The sequence below is a fragment of the Miscanthus floridulus genome, chromosome 19, assembly GCF_019320115.1.
Source record: "Miscanthus floridulus cultivar M001 chromosome 19, ASM1932011v1, whole genome shotgun sequence".
Lineage (NCBI taxonomy): Eukaryota > Viridiplantae > Streptophyta > Magnoliopsida > Poales > Poaceae > Miscanthus > Miscanthus floridulus.
The window spans coordinates 44004535-44025847 of NC_089598.1; the positions used below are offsets into that span (position 1 = coordinate 44004535).

Genomic DNA, 21313 nt, shown 5'->3' on the forward strand with positions numbered 1-21313 from the left:
AATAACAGAGCAACTGGTAAACTTCCACAATACCAATTCTACAGGTTGGATACGGCCCAACCAGCCCAACAAGGTGCAGGCGGCAGCTCGACCTGACCAGCTGACCCTAGCCACTCCGCCCCCGCTAATGTTTCCCGCCATTTCGTCCCTCCATTTCCCGCCACGGCGCCACCCCGCCTCGCTCTGCTCCCCAGATCCCTCGCCCCCTTTCCCTCTCCGCTCCCCCAGGCCACCTGGTCGCCGGCTCGCCGCCCCCCGCTCAGCGATTGCCCTCGGCTGTGCAGCGAGCAAGCAGCGGCGAAGCGATGGAGGAGGAGATCCGAGCGGAGTTCCAGAAGAGCGGCTTCTCCATCGGGGGAGCCAGCCCCGATGACGCCGCCCAGATCCTCTCCACGCGTAAGCACAAGCGTCCCCACCTTCCCCCTTGCCCTTACCTGGTTCTGAGTTGGTGTTGATTTATGTTTATATATATGGGTGTGGTGTGTGGTTCTTCTTGCAGTGCTGACCTACTGCATCAACTACAAGATGAGCCCCGCGGACCTCGTCTCCAACTGGGAGGTCTATTACCTCAACAGGTCAGCTCATCCCTGATAAGAATGTTGCCAATAACAATATTGTAACATCATCTTAGATTAGGCTAGTCTTCGTGACTGTAGGTTACTAGGTCGTTTGAGTGCTCTGCAGGAAGGGCGTCTGCTTTCTATGAAATTTGATGATAAACATCTCAACACCAATGGTAGCATCTTTTGCTGTTGAATTAAGCATGCCATCTGTATGGCTGTGCTGATTATTATGGATAAGATGCTCTTGGCTCAATGTTTTTTTTTTTGGCTGGAGCATAAACAACCACTTTCTATTAACTGTGATCAAACTTTGTTTGATGTCTTGATGAGTCATTAAATCCCATCAACATTTAGGTATGACTAAAATCTTGCAGCTCATGTTCAATATTCTCCTGTCTGTATTAAGAGATGCCTCCCCGATGATTATGATTCCAGGGTCCATATATTTCTTTTTTGTTCTTTTACATGATGCAGCATTGCAGCTAAGGAAACTGAAAGAACTAATTTATGCAGGCAATTGGATGGCTTAAAGCTTGAAAGCTCGTATCTTGATGGTTTTCTGTCACATCTTCAGAATGAAGTTAAAGACAGGATAATAAAAGAAGAAGCCAACCTTCACATTTACTCCAGTAACGATGTCGACATGTTAGTTCCACATATCAGATTCATTTACGTGCATGCTTGTCACAGAAGTACCTTTGTTTCTTATTTCAATGTCAAGAAAAAAAAATATATAAGTATAATGTAGAAGTAACTGTTGCAGGCTCTTGAGCAATTCACATGCAGATGAAGTGGCATTTCATGACATGCCAAGCTCTAAACAGGAAAAGCCACCTGAAGAGTCATCTAACTCTGAGTTAACTCCTCTGACAAGTGACAGACCATCATCCAGCAGAGTGGCCAAAACAAATGCTGATCGTATTACCCCTTTTGCAACACGAGTAAATAAATTTACCCAACAGTATGTTCTTAATGCTGACAATGCAGTTAGTGTGCCAAGTAAAAATGCTGAAATCACAGAAGATGAAGTAATTAGAAGAATTCAGCCCAGTCAAAGATGTTCCTTACAAGTTCAGCGTTCACAGCCTGAACCAGGTTGCAGATTCATGTATGACAGAATGGAAGACAGAGTAAGGGTATTGCTAATTTGTTTTATTAATTGTCATAAGCATCTGCTCTTTGACTGCATCCCTTTTCCAGTTTAATTATTTGGAAGATCGGATACGAAAATCGGCAAGCTTGTTTTCTGCATCTGGGTTTTGTGGAGAACCGGCAGATGCTACCCTTGCTTCAGAGGTAATTGCACCGCCTAGTTTTGTTCTTTTAACTACTTAACTCATCATCACCCCTTTTCTTGATAGGATATCCAATTATTTGCCCACTGCAGGAGAAAATGTTTGCAGTCGGTACAGTAGCTTGTGATGGTGAAGGTCATTTGAATGAAAAGTCTATCTTGCTACAGGGCAGGTGAGTGTGCTTCTTGGACTCATTCATGTGATGATCTTTGTTTAGTCACCATTTTGTTATTTCTTTTGGCTAACTACAGAAACATCTTTTTCTAGTGTTCAACACTCCAGGGGACAGCGTGTGCGCCTTGACTTGAAGGATCTTGATCACTTCTCTTTGTTTCCTGGGCAGGTAAGCACAGCCAGTTCTAATGCCATATACATTATCTACTGAGTTAAATTAACACAAATTTAAATAACAGGTGGTGGGTATCGAAGGCCACAATCCCAGTGGACACTGTTTCGTTGCATCGAAATTAATTGATTCCATACCGGTCTCTGTGGATGCTCAACTTCCTAGTGCTAAGAAACAAGCTATTGATAATGAAAGCAACCAAAATTCTGACGCTGGCACTCTGTCAAGAGCATTGTCATCGGTTAGTTCCTGTCTGTTTTTTGTTTGAAATAATGCTGCATCAAACATATCTGTTTAACAAAGAATTAGTATATTTCGTCCAAGCTTAAACTGATATCAGTTCATTGTTCTTCTATTTTAATTATGAATCGCATGTTTATACTTTCTTCATTTATTGCATGGACATGCTCAATCAAAGGAGAGTAGGCCAATCATTAATGATTTAAATAATTTCCATTTTACCTCATGTCTTGAGAAAAAAAATTACCTCATGTCTTTTACAGGTCATCGCAGCAGGTCCCTATACAACAACCGATAATCTGTTGTTTGAACCACTGCAAGAACTTCTGTCATATGCTTGTCGTAAGCAGCCTCAGCTGCTCATATTGGTGAGTCCTCTCAATTCTGTACATGGGACAGCATATTGATGTTTGAAATGTTCTGCTACTGTACATATCAATTGTTCTTTGGCAGATGGGACCCTTCATTGACTCTGATCATCCTGACATAAAAAAAGGAACTGTTGACCAGAGCTTTCATGACATTTTCCATTTTGAAATTCTGAGAAAGGTAGGTAAATGCTGATTTCTGAAGGTGTAATTCTGGCACATTGCCAAATGCAATAGTTATTCATGTGTTATATTTTTTTGTTCAGATTCAAGACTTTACCCAGTATCTGGGGAACACTGTCCGTGTAATTCTCATTCCATCAGTGCGTGATGCTCACCATGACTTTGTTTTCCCTCAGGTTTGTAATTTTCCTTATTGAGATTTAGATCTGATTTAATAATTCTAAACATGTTGCTGTATCATTACTATCAATTAATGTCTGCAAAGTTAGATGTAAATTTTGCTGAGATAGTGCAACAAGTTTACTTCCAACGTACTAGGCTTTATAGTCTGGTAGTATGTGCAGATCAATTGTGTTATTGTTATTTAAGCCTTTTTTTAATGTTCTCAGCACAAGCATCTCTAATGATATATCTGTACTGTCGCTACTTGCAGCCTGCATTTGATTTGAATTTTCCAGAAGATATCACACATCAGGTATATGTGTTACTCTGTAAGATTGCTCTTGTGAGGTATTTGGTAATAATATTCCTTTGTTTTTAAAAGGTTTACATACATTATGCAGATTACTTGTCTGGCAAATCCATGTCTCTTCAGTTCTAACGAGGTATGCTATGTTAATAGTTGTAATGAATAATGTAATGGTTGGAGCATGCAAAATATATATGGTTTTCCTTGTCTGTTATCAAATAGGTACGCCTTTATTTTGGTTAAGTTATTTTTGTTATTGTCCTGCAAAATAAAATTGAGACATGGTCATTGAACTCAAAAGAATCTTTTTCTCCATATTGTGATCTTAATATGCTCCTCATCTCTGCATTTTCTCTCATGTTGCATTGTCTAGAAGAATCCATTCAATGCTTAGGGATTACCAGGCCTACTGCCACACTGTTCCTGTGTTTGCTCATGAGATATTCTCCAAATTTGTAACTTATTGGGAAATGTTTTTTTCTCGAACACAAAGGAGAGCTGCGTGCCATTATATTAAGAATGGAAATGGTTTTCTTAATACTTCTCATGCATATTTTGAACAAAATTCATCTTATATGTTGTTAGAAATGTGTTGATAAGTGTAGTCTTACCCGAAAATGTTTGCTTTCCTTCTTTCCAGATACATTTTGGCTGTTGTACAGTGGACATTCTGAAACAGCTCAGTGGTGAGGAAATTTCTCGCAAGCCACCTGTCGGAAAGCCTGGAGACAGGATTGGTAGACTTGCCTCACACATATTAAAGCAACAAAGGTGATTCCATTTGGCTTTTTCATGTTGTATCAGTTGGGACGGATTGTGTGCAGTTTATGAGTTCTGATGTAGCACTCTTCCTACAGTTACTATCCTCTATATCCTCCTGCTGCTGGTGTGCCATTGGACTTCTCACTTGCTAAGGAAGCACTGGAGATCTCATCAGCACCAGATGTTCTCCTTCTTCCTTCTGATCTTGCACCATTTGTGAAGGTAATAACAAGTTTTTAGTACAGGCAGCACATTTATTGTAAACTTCTAATTGATATTCATATATTCGAATTCTGCCCATCCGCGAGCTCATTGTTCAAAAGTCAACTGTATATTCACATGTCTGTTTCCTTCTGAATGGAATGATACTGAACAGCTATTATGTCCAGGTGTTTTCCCTTGGAGAAGGTAGCGACGACCAGAAACGGTTTATCTGTGTGAACCCTGGGAGGTTGGCAAAGGGTATTGGTGGGGGAACATTTGTGGAGCTTTACTACAATGAGGGCATCGACAAGACCAACGCCTCCATCATCCGCATATAGGATTACTTTTGGGGCATATCACCTAACATGAAAAGAGGCTCTGATTCATCCGCTGCAGAAAATTACCCAAGGCTCTCTTGTTTGCCACACCAGAAGCCCACCAAAAGGAAGGATTGAAGCGGCAAGATTTATTTTTGTGGCAAGCTTTCTTGGGGACACGTAAATTGAGCTCTGAAAGCCATCTCAACGTTTGTTATCCCAGAAAGTTTTGCTTAACATATGGCATTCCGTTGTAACCAAGTACTTGGAAAGTCCCTAGTTTGGTTTTGGTAATTGAGTGATAACTAGTGGACTAATTCTTTACTTGAGTTGATAAGTGTAACACCTCGGGTGTTAGGAAAGGTCATTAACACTAGACATGTTGTCGGGTGTGCTGCCCATGTCCAGAGTACGCTGCCCATGCCCGGTACAAATTTAGCATGCGCCCCATTAACACCCTTTGAAAGAATATAGCAAGAATCTAAACGAATACAGGAAACGTTGTTCTTGTTCTTGCACTCTTTTCCATGTATCCCGTATGCTTGCACTTGTAGCAATAGTTGCCATTGCTCTTCACAAATTGAGTCTTGTGAGACAGGCATTCTTGTCTTTCTTAGGGACATAACAAGACCTTCCTTATTAATGGAAAATCTTTGGCTCCCTAGGCACTTAAGCAAGAGTGCCTCATCGCCATAGACCTTGCCTAATGTGCGGGTGAGGCAGTGAGCTCATCAACTTCCTTATTATGTGTCTCATTCTCAACATCAATTTTCGTGTTGATTTGGATTTTGGACGCTACGTGCACGCTATTTTTGTAATTTCAACAATTTTCCGCAGTTGCAACGCCAGAACTGACTAATGAAAGCGCATTTGAAGACTTTTGTGTTATTGTTATTCACCGCGAGCGCGCATTGATCAGCGCCGCGAATATATCGGAACGGCACCAGCGGCCCTTAAACTAGGCATGGGTGTCATCTAAGTCCACAAACTCCCAAAACACACATTTAGGTCATTAAACTTGGCACATGGTACGTCATAGGTCCTAACAGGTCAAGATTACACACGTTGGCTGACGTCTGGCACAAGCGATGACAGACCAACTCCTTAACTTGACATAGTGTGTTATGTAGGTCCCTAAATTTTTAAAATGCACATCCATATACATAATTTAAAAATATATAAAAAGTTACATATATAATAAACATTTCAATAACTAAATATATCAAAAATCAGTAAAACTCTAAATAATATTTATCAATAAATAGTTTAAAATATATATATAAATATTTTCACCAATATATGAATAATTGAAGTACCTAAAATTAATATGATTAGAAATGTTAAAACTAACCTTTATATATCATTAATAATATTATTATTATATAGTGCTATTAGCCATAGAGATAAGTTTTAAATAGTTGAAATGATGTATATTTTTATATATTAAAGTTGATATTATTTACATTACTAATTAGTAATAGAGATACATTATTTCTCGGTTATCCTCAAATAAAAAAGTACCTTGTAAAGTCATCTAAAACTTATATGTATGACTAATTAGTAATGTAAAAAAATCAACTTTAATTTAACAAAAAATATGCATCATTTAAACTATTTAAAACTTATCTCTATGGCTAATAGCATTATATAATAATATTATTATTATGTATATAAAGGTTAGTTTTAATATGAATAATTCATATTAATTTTGTGTACTTTAATTATTCAATATATTGGTGAAATTATTTTATGTATTTTATTGAAAAATATTATGTATAGTTTTATTTATTTTTTTATATATTTAGTACTAAAATGTTTATTATAATGTTATTTTTTCATAGATTTTAAATTATATATGTGGATGTGCATTTTAAAAGTTTAGGGACCTACTAGATGACACACTCAGCCAAGTTTAAGGGTTGGTCTTGCATCGCTGGTGCTAGCATAAACCGCCATGTTAGCAAACAGGTCTAGTCTGGACCTATTTGGACCTGTGACGTACCATGTGTCAAGTTTAGGATCTGGATGTATATTTTAGGTAAATAACACCCTCTCCCAATTTTAAGGGCCGCCCGTGCACTTTACTCCTCTCGTTTCGATTCGAAGGTTTCCGCCACTCGTGTCTCGGTGGTTTGTGGTTACCCAAACGCCCGCAGCGCATTCTAGTTTCTAGCTCGCCACGCCACCCGAGCGCCATCTCGCATGCAATTCACGAAAACGCCGGTGATGGCCGAGCCACCGAGGTGCGGCTTCACATTCTGATCGGTAGCGATCTACATGGTTGGTTGTGGTGCCGTTTAGTCACGACTCGCATTGGCCAGAAACAGATAGCGCCCAAGCGCGCGAACACTAGGCACGCGGCGCGGCACTGACGCTATCAACCCCAACATGGCTCTTGTTACCGATCGCTGCGCCGCGCACCACCAGAAACCAGAGCAAACAGAGTTCCAGACGAAGCAGACAACTCCAGTACTCCCTTCTGTAGATGCTAGCACAGCAGTTTCTTAATTTCATCGACGTATAATAACCTATTTATCTTGCAGCAAAGCAATTCGGAGGTTCACGGCTAGGCACGCAATTCTTATGCGATTGGAGAAATCAGAACACAATCAGAGACCCAAAAAAAAAAGCTCCTAGTTTTACAAGCCGAATCCTAAACCGCCTGTCAGTCGGCTCCCCCAACCACGCGCGCACGACGAGAAGTGCTACACCTTTTCCACCTCCCGGTAGCCCCCGCGCGGCCGCCTCCTGCCATCGACACCCACGGCAACGCAGCCCACGGGCGCGGTGGTGGTGCCGCTGCATATCAACATGGCGCGCCGCCCTCTGCCACTTACGGGAGCGGCGGCGGCCAAGGGGACGGTGCCGCCGCAGATCGCGACGGCGTGCCGCCCCAGCAGCCGCACCCCGTGGCGGCGGTCCTTCTTGGGCCCCGGAGGCGGCGGCGGCGGCGTCAGCGACGGCGACGGCGACGGGCTGACTGTGTTGGCGCTCGTCGCCTTCTTCGCGCTGCTCACGCGATGGTGGTGGAGTTGGCCGCCGACGTTGTTGTGGCGGTGGCCGTGCGCGTGCGCGCCCGGCGCGGTGCCGGTGTCGCCCCCGGCGGCGCTCTGATTGTGCTTCAGGACGAGCCGCTGCAGCTCCCGCCGGATGCACTCCACCTCGTACGCGTCGAGGAGCGTCGTCGGCTTCTTCTTTGCCGCTGCCGCCTCTGCCGCAGCGGCTTGCCGGGGAGGTGCAGCTGCCGATTGCTCCATGAAGACGATTGAGCGAGATAGAATAGAAACTGGGTTCGCTCTGCTCTCGTGGGTGCGTACTGCCGCCACGGACGACGGACGGCGCCACGTATAAAAAGGAGGCGGCCTGACAGGGTGCGCAAGCGTAATCTTGGCATTGCCTTTTTTTTTTTACTACATAACAATGTGTTTTATGCGGTTTTAACATATGATTTTTTTTCACCATAGAATTAAGATCCAACAGCCTCCATCCTCCTTCTACCTCCAGCCTCCTTATACCTTCAGCCTTCTTCTACCTCCAGACAATCACAAATCACAAGATCACAGATCCATAGATCACAAGAATTAATTTTTTTTTTCTGTGGAAGGACAAATCACAGATCGCAGAGGAGGAGGAGGAGAGGCCTACCTGGAGCCGGATCCACCGTCATCGTCGCCGCCGCCGCCACTGCCATGGTCGGCGCGGGCGCGGACGTCGGGGCGAGCTCGCCGGTCGCCATCGCCGACGCCGCTGATAAAAGAGAGAGAGGGACAGAGAGAGAGAATCCATATGTTTTTTTTTGCTAAAACACATGTGTGTTGTATAGTATTTTTATCGAGATAGGGCATCTGCAACTTCGGCTGTGTAACATGCATGGTATGCACATATGTGGTCAGAGTGTTGCATCCCGAGTGGCGAAATACATTAGGAAAAGGCGGTCAAATCAAGAACCCTAGATGTGAAAATATATTGGGTGTCAAAACAAAATATGCTTTACGGCACTCTGTCCACTCCGGTGTTTTCTTTTCCCCTCACACCCAAATAGACATAGTACTTTCCTGAATTAAATTAAAGATGTGCAAGTCTATATAGTACGTAGCATATATTAGATATATGCTCGTGTGTTGCACACCTCAATAATCGGATATGAATGAGTGAGCTCTGAGGGCTTTGTATCGAACGCGGATACGTGGATCCGGTTTTCGTATCGAAACCAGGTAGGACATGAACGTGTGAGCTCCAAGTAAAAGATGATTTGTATCAGATGTGAACGCTTGAGCAAGGATCGATTGATATCACCGGGTAGATAATGACATTAGAGTCTTTTTAGGTGTAAAGATTAGTCGATCGTAGAACCGCCTACTACACCGCATGATCCACGTTTACCAGACCTGAGCCCCTAACTCTTTGGGCCTCATTGTCGCCCACCCCACCAAGGATTTTGCTCAAGTCGTTCCATGTGTAAAACCTCATAGGTGTGTAAGTTTTAGTTAAATTATTCGTGACCTTCTCTTGCCTGGCGATTCCATGTTTTATAGAGACGATAAATAGCTTCTCGCGTGACATGTACAGGATATGTGAAACTCGGATATCATATAGTATTAGAAATGTCTATTATTTTACTTCACGCATACTAACTATAGCCTGATTATATAACTTATCTAACAAACCCTCCCCGCCTCATTGATAATCGTACAAGTTTAAGATTATGTTTGAAATTTTCCAATAGTCTCACCGACAATGCCTTAGACTGTCTCCAACAAGTGACCCATATGGGCACCCAAACCCAAAATGGGTAGCAAGAGATCCAAAATCGGCCTCCAACAGAATATCTATATGGGAGATCCATTTTAGGTTGCCTAAGAGCCACAACCTAAATATAAGCATCCTCTCTCCTAGAAACATATCTACAAAAAGGATTCTCTTTTGGGTCATGTTTCTTAGCATCCAAACTTGGCTTAGATCCAAATAGTGAGCTTAAATCAATCTCTTTAATAAACAAGACTCATCCAAGTTTGGAGGAGGCCTTAGATGAGATCAACCCAAGAGCCACCAATCCATGGAAAATCTTGGACAATAAAATGTCCAATGAATGTCATAGACATGGAATGATGGAGACAATGTTTCCACCTATAGACATTCATGAAGAAACACCCCTGGAACTTGAAAAGGAAGATGACATCGACGAGCATGGAAGTTATTTCATGAACACCTCATCAAATCCATGCTCACATGAGAAATCTCCTTAATCAATCGGTCTTTCCAACATTGTCACACACGAGATCTTCAACCCCCTCATACTTTTTGTTCATAAAGACTTTGAAGGGTGGTTGTAGATGCTAAGAAAACGCTGCGCCAGTTGGAGCAGTAACAACCATGTGTTCCCAGTGTTCTTTCTTCTTCCTCGTGTGAGTGAGCTCTAGGGCTTTAGTCGCCGCGGTCACCACCTGCCGGTGTCGCGTCGTCGCCGAGCTTGATTACTTGAGCTCGGTTCCAACATGTGGTATCAGGAGCCTGATGTATGTTCTATAGTGGGTCCATAAGCCCATCGAGGTCGCTGGCGTTGAAGAAATTCAAGGCGAGTCCAAGGAAGCCGAAGAAGGAGGAGAAGATGGGCGACACGCAAACGAGTTCCAGCGCGGCGTCATGCGGTGTCAAGGAGAGTTCCCTGGTCTGGCCAATGCTCACTCCCTCGAACTATGCGGAGTGGGCGATTGTCGATAAAAGATGCTCGTTAGTGCAACGAGGGGGTTACCCGCAATGGTAGATTTGTCGGGGAGGTGAGCGAGATGGTGAGAAGACACAAGATTTATACAGGTTCATGCCGTCAGCTTGACGTAATACCCTAATCCTGTGTCCCGTCGGTTTGTATTGGCTATCGTATATGATTGCGTATGTTTTGAGAGGGTCCCCTACCTGCCTTATATAGCCCGGGGTAGGGTTACATGCCGATCTGATCTAAGTCTAATTAGGTAATAGATAATCTTTACGTGGAATCTTACATTCGGCGTATCCTAACTGATTCTATGTGATCTTCAGGATGTCGCCGAGATGCCTTGCGGCGTGCGCTAGGCAGCACCGTGCGCCGCAAGCCTTCGTCTTGTGGGTTGGACCGCCCCTGCCAGTACTGTAACATCCCGTGTTTCTGTGTAATAAAAATCCCGACTTTCAAATTTTTTTCGGTGGATGCGTGTTGTATGTAACGTGGAGTCAACGTTTTCCCCAACTAACCCAAATCCCTCACATCTTAATCAACTGAATTTACAATAATATTGTGCACCTCATATAGTACGTAGATGCACGTGTGAGTTGGTTCTTCTTCTTATGCTCGGAGGTAACCCTCTCCTAAAATCCTTGTGTAGAAAATAGAAAACCTCTTCTTAATTTCTTGGGCCAAAGCTCCCTCCTATACCTGCCTCCAGCCTATCTCGTGGCATCTCTCTTGGCCGCACGGCCAGCTAGCAGGCTGCACGAGCTAGCGTACGTGCATGCTCCTATGCTCAATTGTATACGTGTATGTACGTACAATTGCCCAAATCGCAATTACCGGAGCCCAGCTCCTTTTTCGGCCCAACGCCAGCAGCAGCCCAGCTCCCTTCCCTGCCCATCACGTGCGCTGCACACAGGCGTGGAAGGGCTGCGTCTGCCGCACTCACTAAAGATGGCAACGGGTTCCGATCCCCGATACCCGACGGATATTTAATCCATTAGGAAGTGGGGATGGGATCATATCTTTACCCGCGGACATCTAAATGGGCAAGAATCAATCACTAATAGAGAAACTAGCTGTACTCCCGGTTCTCAACCCCCTTCAGTCCCGGTTTTAGAACCGGGAGCACGAATTCGGGACTAAAGGGCCCCTACTTTAGTCCCGGTTTCGCGCCTGAGGGCTAAAGAGGCCTCCCGGCCTGGCCACGTGGGCCGGCCCTTTAGTCCCGGTTGGTACAGGTTTTCTTTTTTTTTTCTTTTTTTTGTTTCTATTTTTAATTAATGATTCGTTTTGGTTTTCGAATAGGTTTTCGAATACACATTCTACGCTGCTAATAATATACGTATTCTACACGTTTATAATGTTCGAACATTTTGTACAAACTAAAATATGAAACTAACGTATATATTATATGCATATATATATATATATATATATATATTGTACATTATTTTATGTACATATAATATGTATATATATTACAAATAAAGCTTGCATTGTATATTCTATCATATTCTTGGGATAACAAATTCACTCTATCTGGTTTGGCTTCCATGTTTCGTTCACGTCATTGTAAAACTCGCCGGCGGGGTTTAGGACCTGATCATTAAGAAATCCTGCTATGGTCTCTTGAATTGCTTTCAGTTGGTCACGTCGTATGACTTTTTTCTTCAACCATAGAGTCTTCAATAAAAGTTAAAGGAAAAGTATTAATATATATATATATATGTGTGTGTTGGTCACGTGATTACTTATATATATGAGCAATAAAAGAAATTATGAATATATGAATATATTTATATAACGTACTTTGAGGTTCTCTTTAGGAGTTCTTTTTGAGTACGCCATGATGAACTCGCAAACATAGTATCCGCAGTAGTTGTTTCCCTGTTCTTGCCTCAGAACCCACTTTTACGAGAAAAAAAGATCCGGTGAATTGAAAGCATGCATGGTGTTAATTGAATTATATATATATATATATATATATATATATATATATATATATATATATATATATATATATAACTATAGCTAGTATTTACTTTATGTGCGATTACATCCAGTGGCGCTTTGTAATGTTTTATGTGGTGTTCCTCAATAAAACTTTTCCAAACACTGCGTCCAATAAAATAAAAAATTAATTTGGTCTTTAATAATTATTGCAGTTAAGAGATCGGGGTATATATAGTTGCTAGAGAGATCAAATTACCCTTCGATAATATCTATCATGTCTTGGTACTCTGTTTGCTCTTTTCTTAACGAGTCTAAGATGCTCAACAGACTATTGGCCATATCGATGATCATCAATATCCAGCGATTATTGCATATGTTTTTATACACAAATATGATCGACATTAACTAGAGTCAACATATATATATATGGGAGATAGTTTAGCTAGTAAGCAAATAATTGAACAAATGTTCATATGATCGACATTAATTATTTAACACTCACTTGAAGTTGTAGGGGAAGAGTATGTCCTTGTTTTTTTGGTTCACTAAGAACCTCATGAGATTTTTCTCGAGTTCAGCTTTCCATTGAGGCGGAGGATCAGGGTGTTTGAATACGACATTTGGATCAACGAAACCAACATCATTATCCTTTCTCTTTCTAAGTTCTGTCATCTCATATCTGCATATATAAAAATATAGTGTGAGGATATATAATTTATATATATACATGTAGCTTTATATATATACACTTTAATAGTAGAAAATAATCACACTTACAGACAATAGCAGCTAATGAGACTTTTGTCGAGAGAGTCCAGGTGGCATAGTTGGTGTAATTCTAAAAACTCGACATATATAACGTCATCGCCACGGAAGTAATGTTGGTTTCTAACTCTGACAGAAACAAAGTTCTCTCCCTATTCACACATCGCCATGAACCACTTGTTTAGTAGGTATATTTGCGTACTTAGTTAACCTAAGGCCTCAGGGTTGTATAGACTCTTTCTATGTTCAAATTTCTTCCAAGGATCCACTTTCGGAGCAGATGGTCCTTCAGCGAGCACTTGGGCAAGGTCCAAACCAGTATCCTCGTAAAACCGAACCAGACCCTCAAAATCGACGTCCGGTAAGTCTAAGTTTGAACCATATTCATTACGAATGACAAGAGGGAGGACTGATTGTTGCGATTGTTGTTCGAGTTATGCAACACATTTCCCTACTCTAGTCTTTTTCTACGCCGCCTCAAATGACTTGGTGAGAGAGCGGTCGTAGTCCGATTTTGGCAGGGTCTTTTGAGATTCTGACTTTTTCTGGTCCACCTTCTTTCTTAGAAGATCTGGAGCTAGGTAGAAGTACGATTTCTCCGAGTTCTCTCTCGCTTCTCGTTGCTTTCTTACTTTTTCGAAGAAACTTTTCACATCTTTTTGTACTGCATCCTTTAATTTATTTTTACTTTTCTCGTAAGATAGTTTTTGGGGAATAACTGGATTAGAGGAGGCTTTCTTCTTTGCCGGCTGGTGGGCCAATGACTTCGTTTGCGGGGCGGACCTCTTAGGAGCTAGCTGCTTCTTGATCATCAAGGGAGGCGGGGCAGCCGTTGGAGACCTCCTTGGAGGCGTTGGAGACCTCCTTGGAGGTGGCGGCGGTGGAGACCTCCTTGGAGGCGTTGGAGACCTCCTTGGAGGTGGCGGCAGTAGCGGCGTTGCATAATCATTGCTCGGAGCACTATGATGATCTGGAGATTGAATAATTGGACTTAGGTTGGCGAAGGCCCTGCTGTGTGAGTACAAAAAAGAATAATTAGGTATAAGAAATATTGTTATTATTAATCATGCATGTCAATAGAAAATTAGTGAAAAAATTGTTTCGTCACTTTTGTCCGCACCTATTGTCTAGCAGTTGAGGAAGCGGCGGTGGACTAGAGACCCCAGAAATAATGATGTAGCGCTTGCGCCATGGTATGAATGTCTTCTCTACTTCTCCTAGAGTCTTCTCCCCATCACCTCCTGGAATGTCAAGAGCCAGATCACTAAAACCTTTGTTAACTCTATCCACTGAGACGCTAACATATCCATGTGGTATTATTGCCCCATGGATTCTTGGTGTCTTGGTAGGATCTGGAGGAGAAAAAACACCGAGAGCCACCATGATTGTGGCATTCTTTTTTGGAATATGTAGCTCACATGATGTAAACGGTATAGTGATGTCATCTACGGGGAAACGTAGCATTGCGTCATCTTGATTTGGTAACTCCATGGAAGCGTAGCTTCTTTTCAACTGATCAGGGGGGCTAATATTAATGTTGATTCCTGGATCTGATGCCTGCCTTTGGGCACTCATTGCTATTTGCACTTGCTTTATGATTTCGTCCTGTATTCTAGCTTGCATGTCTTTTTCATGCTCCTGTGCTTGAAGCAACGCCTCCCGTGACTCATGAACATATTCCTCCAACCTACTGATCCATGCTGCATCCTCATCCTTCCTTCTCTGCCGGCTTCTATAGGTATCTCTGTCGTTAGGGAAACCATGCTCCCAAGAAATGTTCTGTCCTAAACCTCTCGTTCGGCCACTGTGTTCAGCAGTCTTGATGGCATATGTCAGTTCATCCTTCTCTCTATTAGGCCTGAACGCACCAATAGCTTTAGCTTGTAGAGCATAAGAAAATCTTTGTGTTGCTCTTTCGAGTTTTGGGTCATGAACCAGCTTCCCAGTCTCTAGGTCCAGTCTTCCCCCATGAGCGAAAAACCAATTCTTCGCGCGTTTTGACCAATTGAGTGATTCTGGTGTGATACCCTTGGCAAGAATGTCCGCTTCTATTTTTTCCCACTTGGGAATGGTAGTCGCGTAGCCACCTAATCCTATGCCATGGTGGTATATCTTCTGTCGGGCATTCTCTTGGTTCCTTCTCACCCGTTCCTCACCCTCTTCCGATGTCTTGTACTGTACAAAATCATTCCAGTAGGGCCTCAACTTTACAAGCGGGCCCCCAGTATTGAAATTGGGCGTTAGGTTCTTGACGTATTTCATGTATAGGGATTTCTTCCAAGTTTGGAATTGTGTGACCATCTTCTTCATAGCCCACTTTCAAACTAGTTCCTTCAATTCATCATCGTTGATAGCATCATAATCATCTGCTTGCAACGTAAAATGTTGAAGGATATCATTCCAAATTAAATTCTTATCAAGATTAGAGACAAAACTAACATGAGGCTCGTTGATCTTTTGCTTCCATTCACGGGCACTGATCAGAAGTCTGTCCCTTACAAGGCACCCACAGTGTTGCATGAATTTCCTTGCATGTGGACCAAGTGGTTCGCCTGTCTCGATATTGAATTCTGATATTATGTAGCGCCCCTCCAATGACTTTTTTGGGCCTCGAATATTTTTGCTTTTCACCATTGTGGTCATTGATCCAGAGGGCTACATATAAAAAAAGAATAAATAAATATCATGTGTACACATAATAGATGATAGATATTCAAATATATATATAATATTCAAATATATATATAAATATATATACCTCGCTAGTATTTTCTTGCATAATATTTTCTTGGTTATCTTCAAGAGCCAGGTATTGACTCCCGTCATCTACATCCTGCTGGTCACCATCGGTAAATTGAGTGCCGATGTTGATAATATCCATCATTTCTTCATCCATGTTGTCTCTCAGGGTAGCCATCTAGCTTTTACACCACTAGATATATCTATAAAAAATAAAAACTATATCTATAAAATGGACTCCTGCAGGACGTGCCACCTCGAGGATAGTAACATTTGTAGATAACATTTGTAGGTCTGAAGTTATCAAATATCCATCAAATTCTAGCTCAAAAATATGTTTAAATAAATAACCATCTGTACTAGTTGACCTTGCTTATGTGATCATCTCGGTGAGCATTTCTCCACCGGACGGCACCGTACTTGGCCACGGAAGAGCTTCGATTCTATGAGGAAGGGAACACGGTCTTCCACGACCATTGCCGCTCTCCCTCTTAGAATCAAAGCTCCTCCTTGACGTCTGTTACCGCTCGGCAGAGAACATGCTAGCCGAGATGAACACAGTCTACAAGTTCAACTAGTACGGATTTTTTACAATTTTCTAACTATTTTCTAAGTTTTTCATTTCATGGAAAAATTAATTCTAAAAAATAAAAGGCATGATTTCTAAGTATTTTATTTCATGGAAAATTAATTCTAAGTGACCTGCTCGACATCGGCGAGCTCGCGGGCGTTTCATGGAAAAATTAATTCTAAGTGACCTGCTCGACAAAATTGAGAAGAAACACACTCTCTCATGACCTCACACATCTTCTAAGATCACGTAAGCTTCCGTACTAGTTGACCTTGCTTACGTGATCATCTCGGCGGGCATTTCTCCACCGGATGGCACCATACTTGGCCACGGAAGAGCTTCGATTCTATGAGGAAGGGAACACGGTCTTCCACGACCGTTGCCGCTCTCCCTCGTAGAATTAAAGCTCCTCCTTGATGTCCATTACCGCTCGGCAGAGAACATACTCGCTGAGATGAACACGGTCTGCAAGTTCAACTAGTACGGATTTTCTATAATTTTCTAACTAGTCCACGCCAAGGAGGCGGAGGTATGCCCGCCTGAGTACAAGAACTATGTGCCCTGCTACTACAATGTCACGGACGTCGTCGAATGTCTCGGATCTGGGGGCCGGCGTCATCATAAGCTACCACGCAAAAAGGAGGAAACGATGAGACACCGGGCCGCGCCCGTGCTCCACTGAGCTCGATGGCTCAGTGTAAAATCGTATTACAAGATTGCCGGCACGAGGGCTTAGCACACGCATCCATCCAATTACAAAAGGTTGGAGCAATTAATCCATCATAAACGGATTATATATGGTGGCGGCGGTGGCTCACATCCAAGGTGTCAAACACGAGGTCCAGCTCCTGCAGCCGCCGGAGTAGCTCCAGCAACTCGATCGGACTCCGACTGCAGAGGTGATGGATATTTCGACTTCGACAACAAGAAATCCGAAGAAACTGTTGCAACAGGTTTGGAGGTTAGTGAGATATTGCAGCCGACTAATTAAAGCTGGAGAAATTGCTCCTGACAGATGCTAAATAAACCTCATGCGTGCACAACATCGCTGATTAAGGCACTGCACGTTAAATAAATTGAGCATATCACATAAAGGTGGTTCGTTAACCATCAGACAAAACATGATATTCTTAGTATGCTACAACAGGCACATCCAATGAGTAAAAGTTACACATTCGAGTCACAAGAGCTTTGCTTTGGGCAGGACAAGGAGGAGATAGGATGGGCTCACCGAGTCTCGGGACGAGGCGAGGCGGCCACACAGCAGTGCTGGAGATCGGGCCGTCGGCGCGGTCTGGTCGGTGGGGCAACGATGGCGGCGTCGGCACGGTCTGGTCGGAGGGGCGACGATGGCGGTGGTGGCGCTACAGAACAAGCAATGTCAGGCTAGGGTGGTCGCCTAGGGGTGGCGACGCTACTGGATTAGATCGATCTAGTGGAGAAGATGAGGCAATGAAGAAGAAGGCTTGGCGGCTACTGGATCTGGTTGGAGAAGAAGGTAGCGGAGACAGAGATGAAGAGAACTAAGGGAGAAGGGCATAGTTTATAAAGGGGGACCTATAGTCCCGGGTGATGATTAGAACCGGGACTAAAGGTTCTTTAGTCCTGGGTGATGGTTAGAACCGGGACTAAAGGTCTGACCTTTAGTCCCGGGTGTAGCCACGGCTTGGGAGTAAAGGGGATTTTGGCAGGCCGCAAAAACGTAGCACATCTTTAGTAGTCCCGGGTGATGGTTAGAACCGGGACTAAAGGTTCTTTAGTCCCGGGTGATGGTTAGAACCGGGACTAAAGGTCTGACCTTTAGTCTCGGGTGGTTGGTCCACCCGGGAGTAAAGGTGGGTTGCAGTTTGGCTTCCCACCAGTTTCTAGAAGTTTTTCCTTTTTTATATATTTCTTTTATATAAATATGCAGAGAGTTGTTAATTGCCTAGTAAATAAAATATTAGCAAAAAAATTACAAAAAGAATTCCGAGACCTGGTTTTGTATTATTGTACATAAGAAAAATCTGTAACCTAAACTCTTTTATTTTACCGTATAAATATTTGACATAGTGTAAATAATAATCATAATTTTCACCATGCAAAAATGTACTACTTAATTAAAATCATTAAAAATATTGCTTTTCGATAGAAAATTAGTTTTCATATCTTATTGACGTTGATCATTTGTTTTTTCATCACACATTCTCCACAGGAAATCCACCGTCAAGCAAAAAATTCATTTAAATCATAGAAAATATGAATACATGACAGAAATATGAATACACTATATATATCAAGCGGGCATAGTAGTGAACTTCTTCTTAACGTATATCCCTTGGTTATGATCGCGCCATAACCATGGAGTGTCCTCATCATTTTGTAGGATACTTGGGTCTTTGTTCACTGTGAAGGATGGAATTCGGTCATCCTTTTCATAATCTTCTGATATGTCTGACTTGTCTTCAATTTCGACGATGTTTCTTTTCTCTAAAAGAACTATGTGGCGCTTTGGCTCATTGATTGGGTCGTTGTTCTTTTTCCCTCTCTTCAGTTTTGTAGACATGTCCTTGACATAGAACATCTGATTCACATCCTTGGCAAGGACGAACGATTTGTCTTTGTACCTAATATTATTGGGGTCCATGGTTGTCATTCCATACTGGTTGTCGACTGCTTCCCCGCCTCCAGTCGCCTTTACCCATTGGCACTTGAACAAAGGTACCTTAAAAGTAGGTGCATAGTTTAGTTCCCATATCTCCTCTATGCGGCCATAATATGTTTACTTATTTCCATTAGGGTCGGTGGCATCTATGCGGACACCACTGTTTTGGTTGGTGCTCCTTTTATCTTGGGCTACTGTGTAAAATGTATTCCTATTTATCTCGTACCCTTTGTATGTGAGGATATGCCATGATGGCTACCTAGCCAACAAATACAGTTGCTCATCAATACTCTCATCACCTTGACATTCTTTTCGTAACCAGTCGCTGAAAGTTTTTATGTGCTGACGTGTAATCCAAGCTTCAGACTTCCCTAGAAACTCGGATCGGAGCAACTCTTTATGTGTCTCGATATACGGATCCACCAAGGCGGAGTTTTACAGAACTATGCAGTGTGCTTTATTAAAATAATTGTCCTGCGTACCGATATATGTTTTCTTCCCTAGTGTCCCCTTTCCACTTAGTCTCCCTCATGTCGTGATTCAGGAACACCAATCGGGTCAAGGTCAGGAATAAAGTCAACACAAAACTCAATGACCTCCTCTATTCCATAGCCCTTGGCGATGCTTCCTTCTGGTCGAGCACGGTTGTGAACATATTTCTTTAGGACTCCCATGAACCTCTCAAAGGGGAACATGTTGTGCAGGAACACAGGACCGAGAATGCTAATCTCCTTGACTAGGTGAACTAGGAGGTGTGTCATGATATTAAAGAAGGAAGGAGGGAACACCAACTCAAAGCTGACAAGACATTGAACCACATCATTCTATAGTTTAGCTAGATCCATTGGATCAATTGTCTTCTGAGAAATTATATTGAGGAATGCACATAGCTTCACGGTGGCTAGACGTACATTTGGAGGTAGAATTCCTCTTAATACAACTAGAAGCAATTGCATCATGAGCACGTGGCAGTCATGGGACTTTAAGTTTATGAATTTCTTTTCTGGCACATTTATTATACCCTTTATATTCGAGGAGAATTCATATGGTACCTTGATGCTTGCTAGGCATTCAAACATGCTTTCCTTCTCTTCTTTGCTAAGAGTGTAGCTAACAGGACTTAAGTAATGGCGTCCATCATCTGTCTTCTCTGGATGTAGGTTGTCTCGTTCTTTCAAACACCGCAGGTCCTATCGTGCTTCAAGTGTGTCCTTAGGCTTCTCATACACACCCATGAAGCCTAGCAGGTTCACACAAAGATTCTTCATCAGGTGCATCCCGTCGATCGCGCTACGGACCTCTAGGACTTGCCAATAGGGTAGCTCTCAAAATATGGACTTCTTCTTCCACATGGGTGCATGACCGTCGGCGTCGTTTGGAACAGGTTCGCTGCCATGTGCCTTTCCAAATACTACTTTCACATCCTTGACCATATTGAGTACATCCTCACCAGTTCGGTTGCTCGGCTTGGTCTGGTGGTCTGCCTTACCTTTAAAATACTTGCCTTTCTTTCTTAAGGGGTGATTCATAGGAAGAAATCAACGATGGCCAAGGTACATGACCTTTCGACATTTTTTCAAGAATATACCTTTAATGTCATCGAAATAGTGCGTGCATGCATTATATCCCTTATTTGATTGTCCTGAAAGATTACTTAGAGCAGGCCAATCATTGATTGTTACGAACAACAATGCTCACAGGTCAAAGTGCTTCTGTTTGTGCTCATCCCACACACGTACACCTGGTCTGTTCCACAAAAGTAGAAGTTCTTCAACTAGTGGCCTCATGTACACATCAATGTCGTTGCCAGGTTACCTTGGGCCTTGGATGAGCACTATCATCATAATAAACTTACGCTTCATGCATAACCAGGGAGGAAGGTTGTAGATACATAGAGTAATAGGCCAAGTGCTATGACTATTGCTCTGCTCTCCGAAAGGATTCATACCATCCGTACTTAAAGCAAACCTTAAGTTTCTTGCGTCATTTGCAAACTCCGGGAATTCTCTATCAATTGCTCTCCACTGGGATCCATCAGTAGGGTGTCTCAACATATTGTCTACCTTATGGTCTTCTTTGTGCCATCGCAACAACTTTGCATGGTCTTTGTTTCTGAACAGACATTTCAAGCGTGGTATTATAGGAGCATACCACATAATCTTGGCAGGGATTTTCTTCGTGGGACGT

At 42.6% G+C, this 21313-nt stretch overlaps 1 protein-coding gene across 2 annotated transcripts; it reads left to right on the forward strand.

The window, feature by feature from the left end:
- The first annotated feature begins 208 nt into the window (after positions 1-208).
- LOC136528940 (uncharacterized) lies at positions 209-5232 on the forward strand. Of its 2 annotated transcripts, none has more exons than XM_066521949.1 (16): positions 209-396; positions 500-575; positions 1077-1208; positions 1327-1699; positions 1764-1859; positions 1951-2030; positions 2126-2201; positions 2272-2445; positions 2708-2812; positions 2898-2993; positions 3079-3171; positions 3429-3470; positions 3559-3600; positions 4105-4235; positions 4322-4448; positions 4616-5232. In XM_066521949.1, the coding sequence occupies exons 1-16, from the start codon at positions 306-308 to the stop codon at positions 4766-4768; spliced, it is 1887 nt and encodes a 628-aa protein (XP_066378046.1). In that variant the 5' UTR covers positions 209-305; the 3' UTR covers positions 4769-5232. The 2 variants fall into 2 exon arrangements, with proteins under 2 accessions (XP_066378046.1, XP_066378047.1); XM_066521950.1 differs by having other exon boundaries at positions 1327-1693.
- The last annotated feature ends 16081 nt before the right edge of the window (positions 5233-21313 follow it).

Coding starts and splice junctions, on each gene's coding strand:
- LOC136528940 (XM_066521949.1), top strand. CDS start 306: ATGGAGGAGGAGATCCGAGCGGAGTTCCAGAAGAGCGGCTTCTCCATC. Junction 1,860..1,950: donor ATGCTACCCTTGCTTCAGAG/GTAATTGCACCG, acceptor TGCCCACTGCAG/GAGAAAATGTTTGCAGTCGG. Junction 4,236..4,321: donor CACATATTAAAGCAACAAAG/GTGATTCCATTT, acceptor CTCTTCCTACAG/TTACTATCCTCTATATCCTC.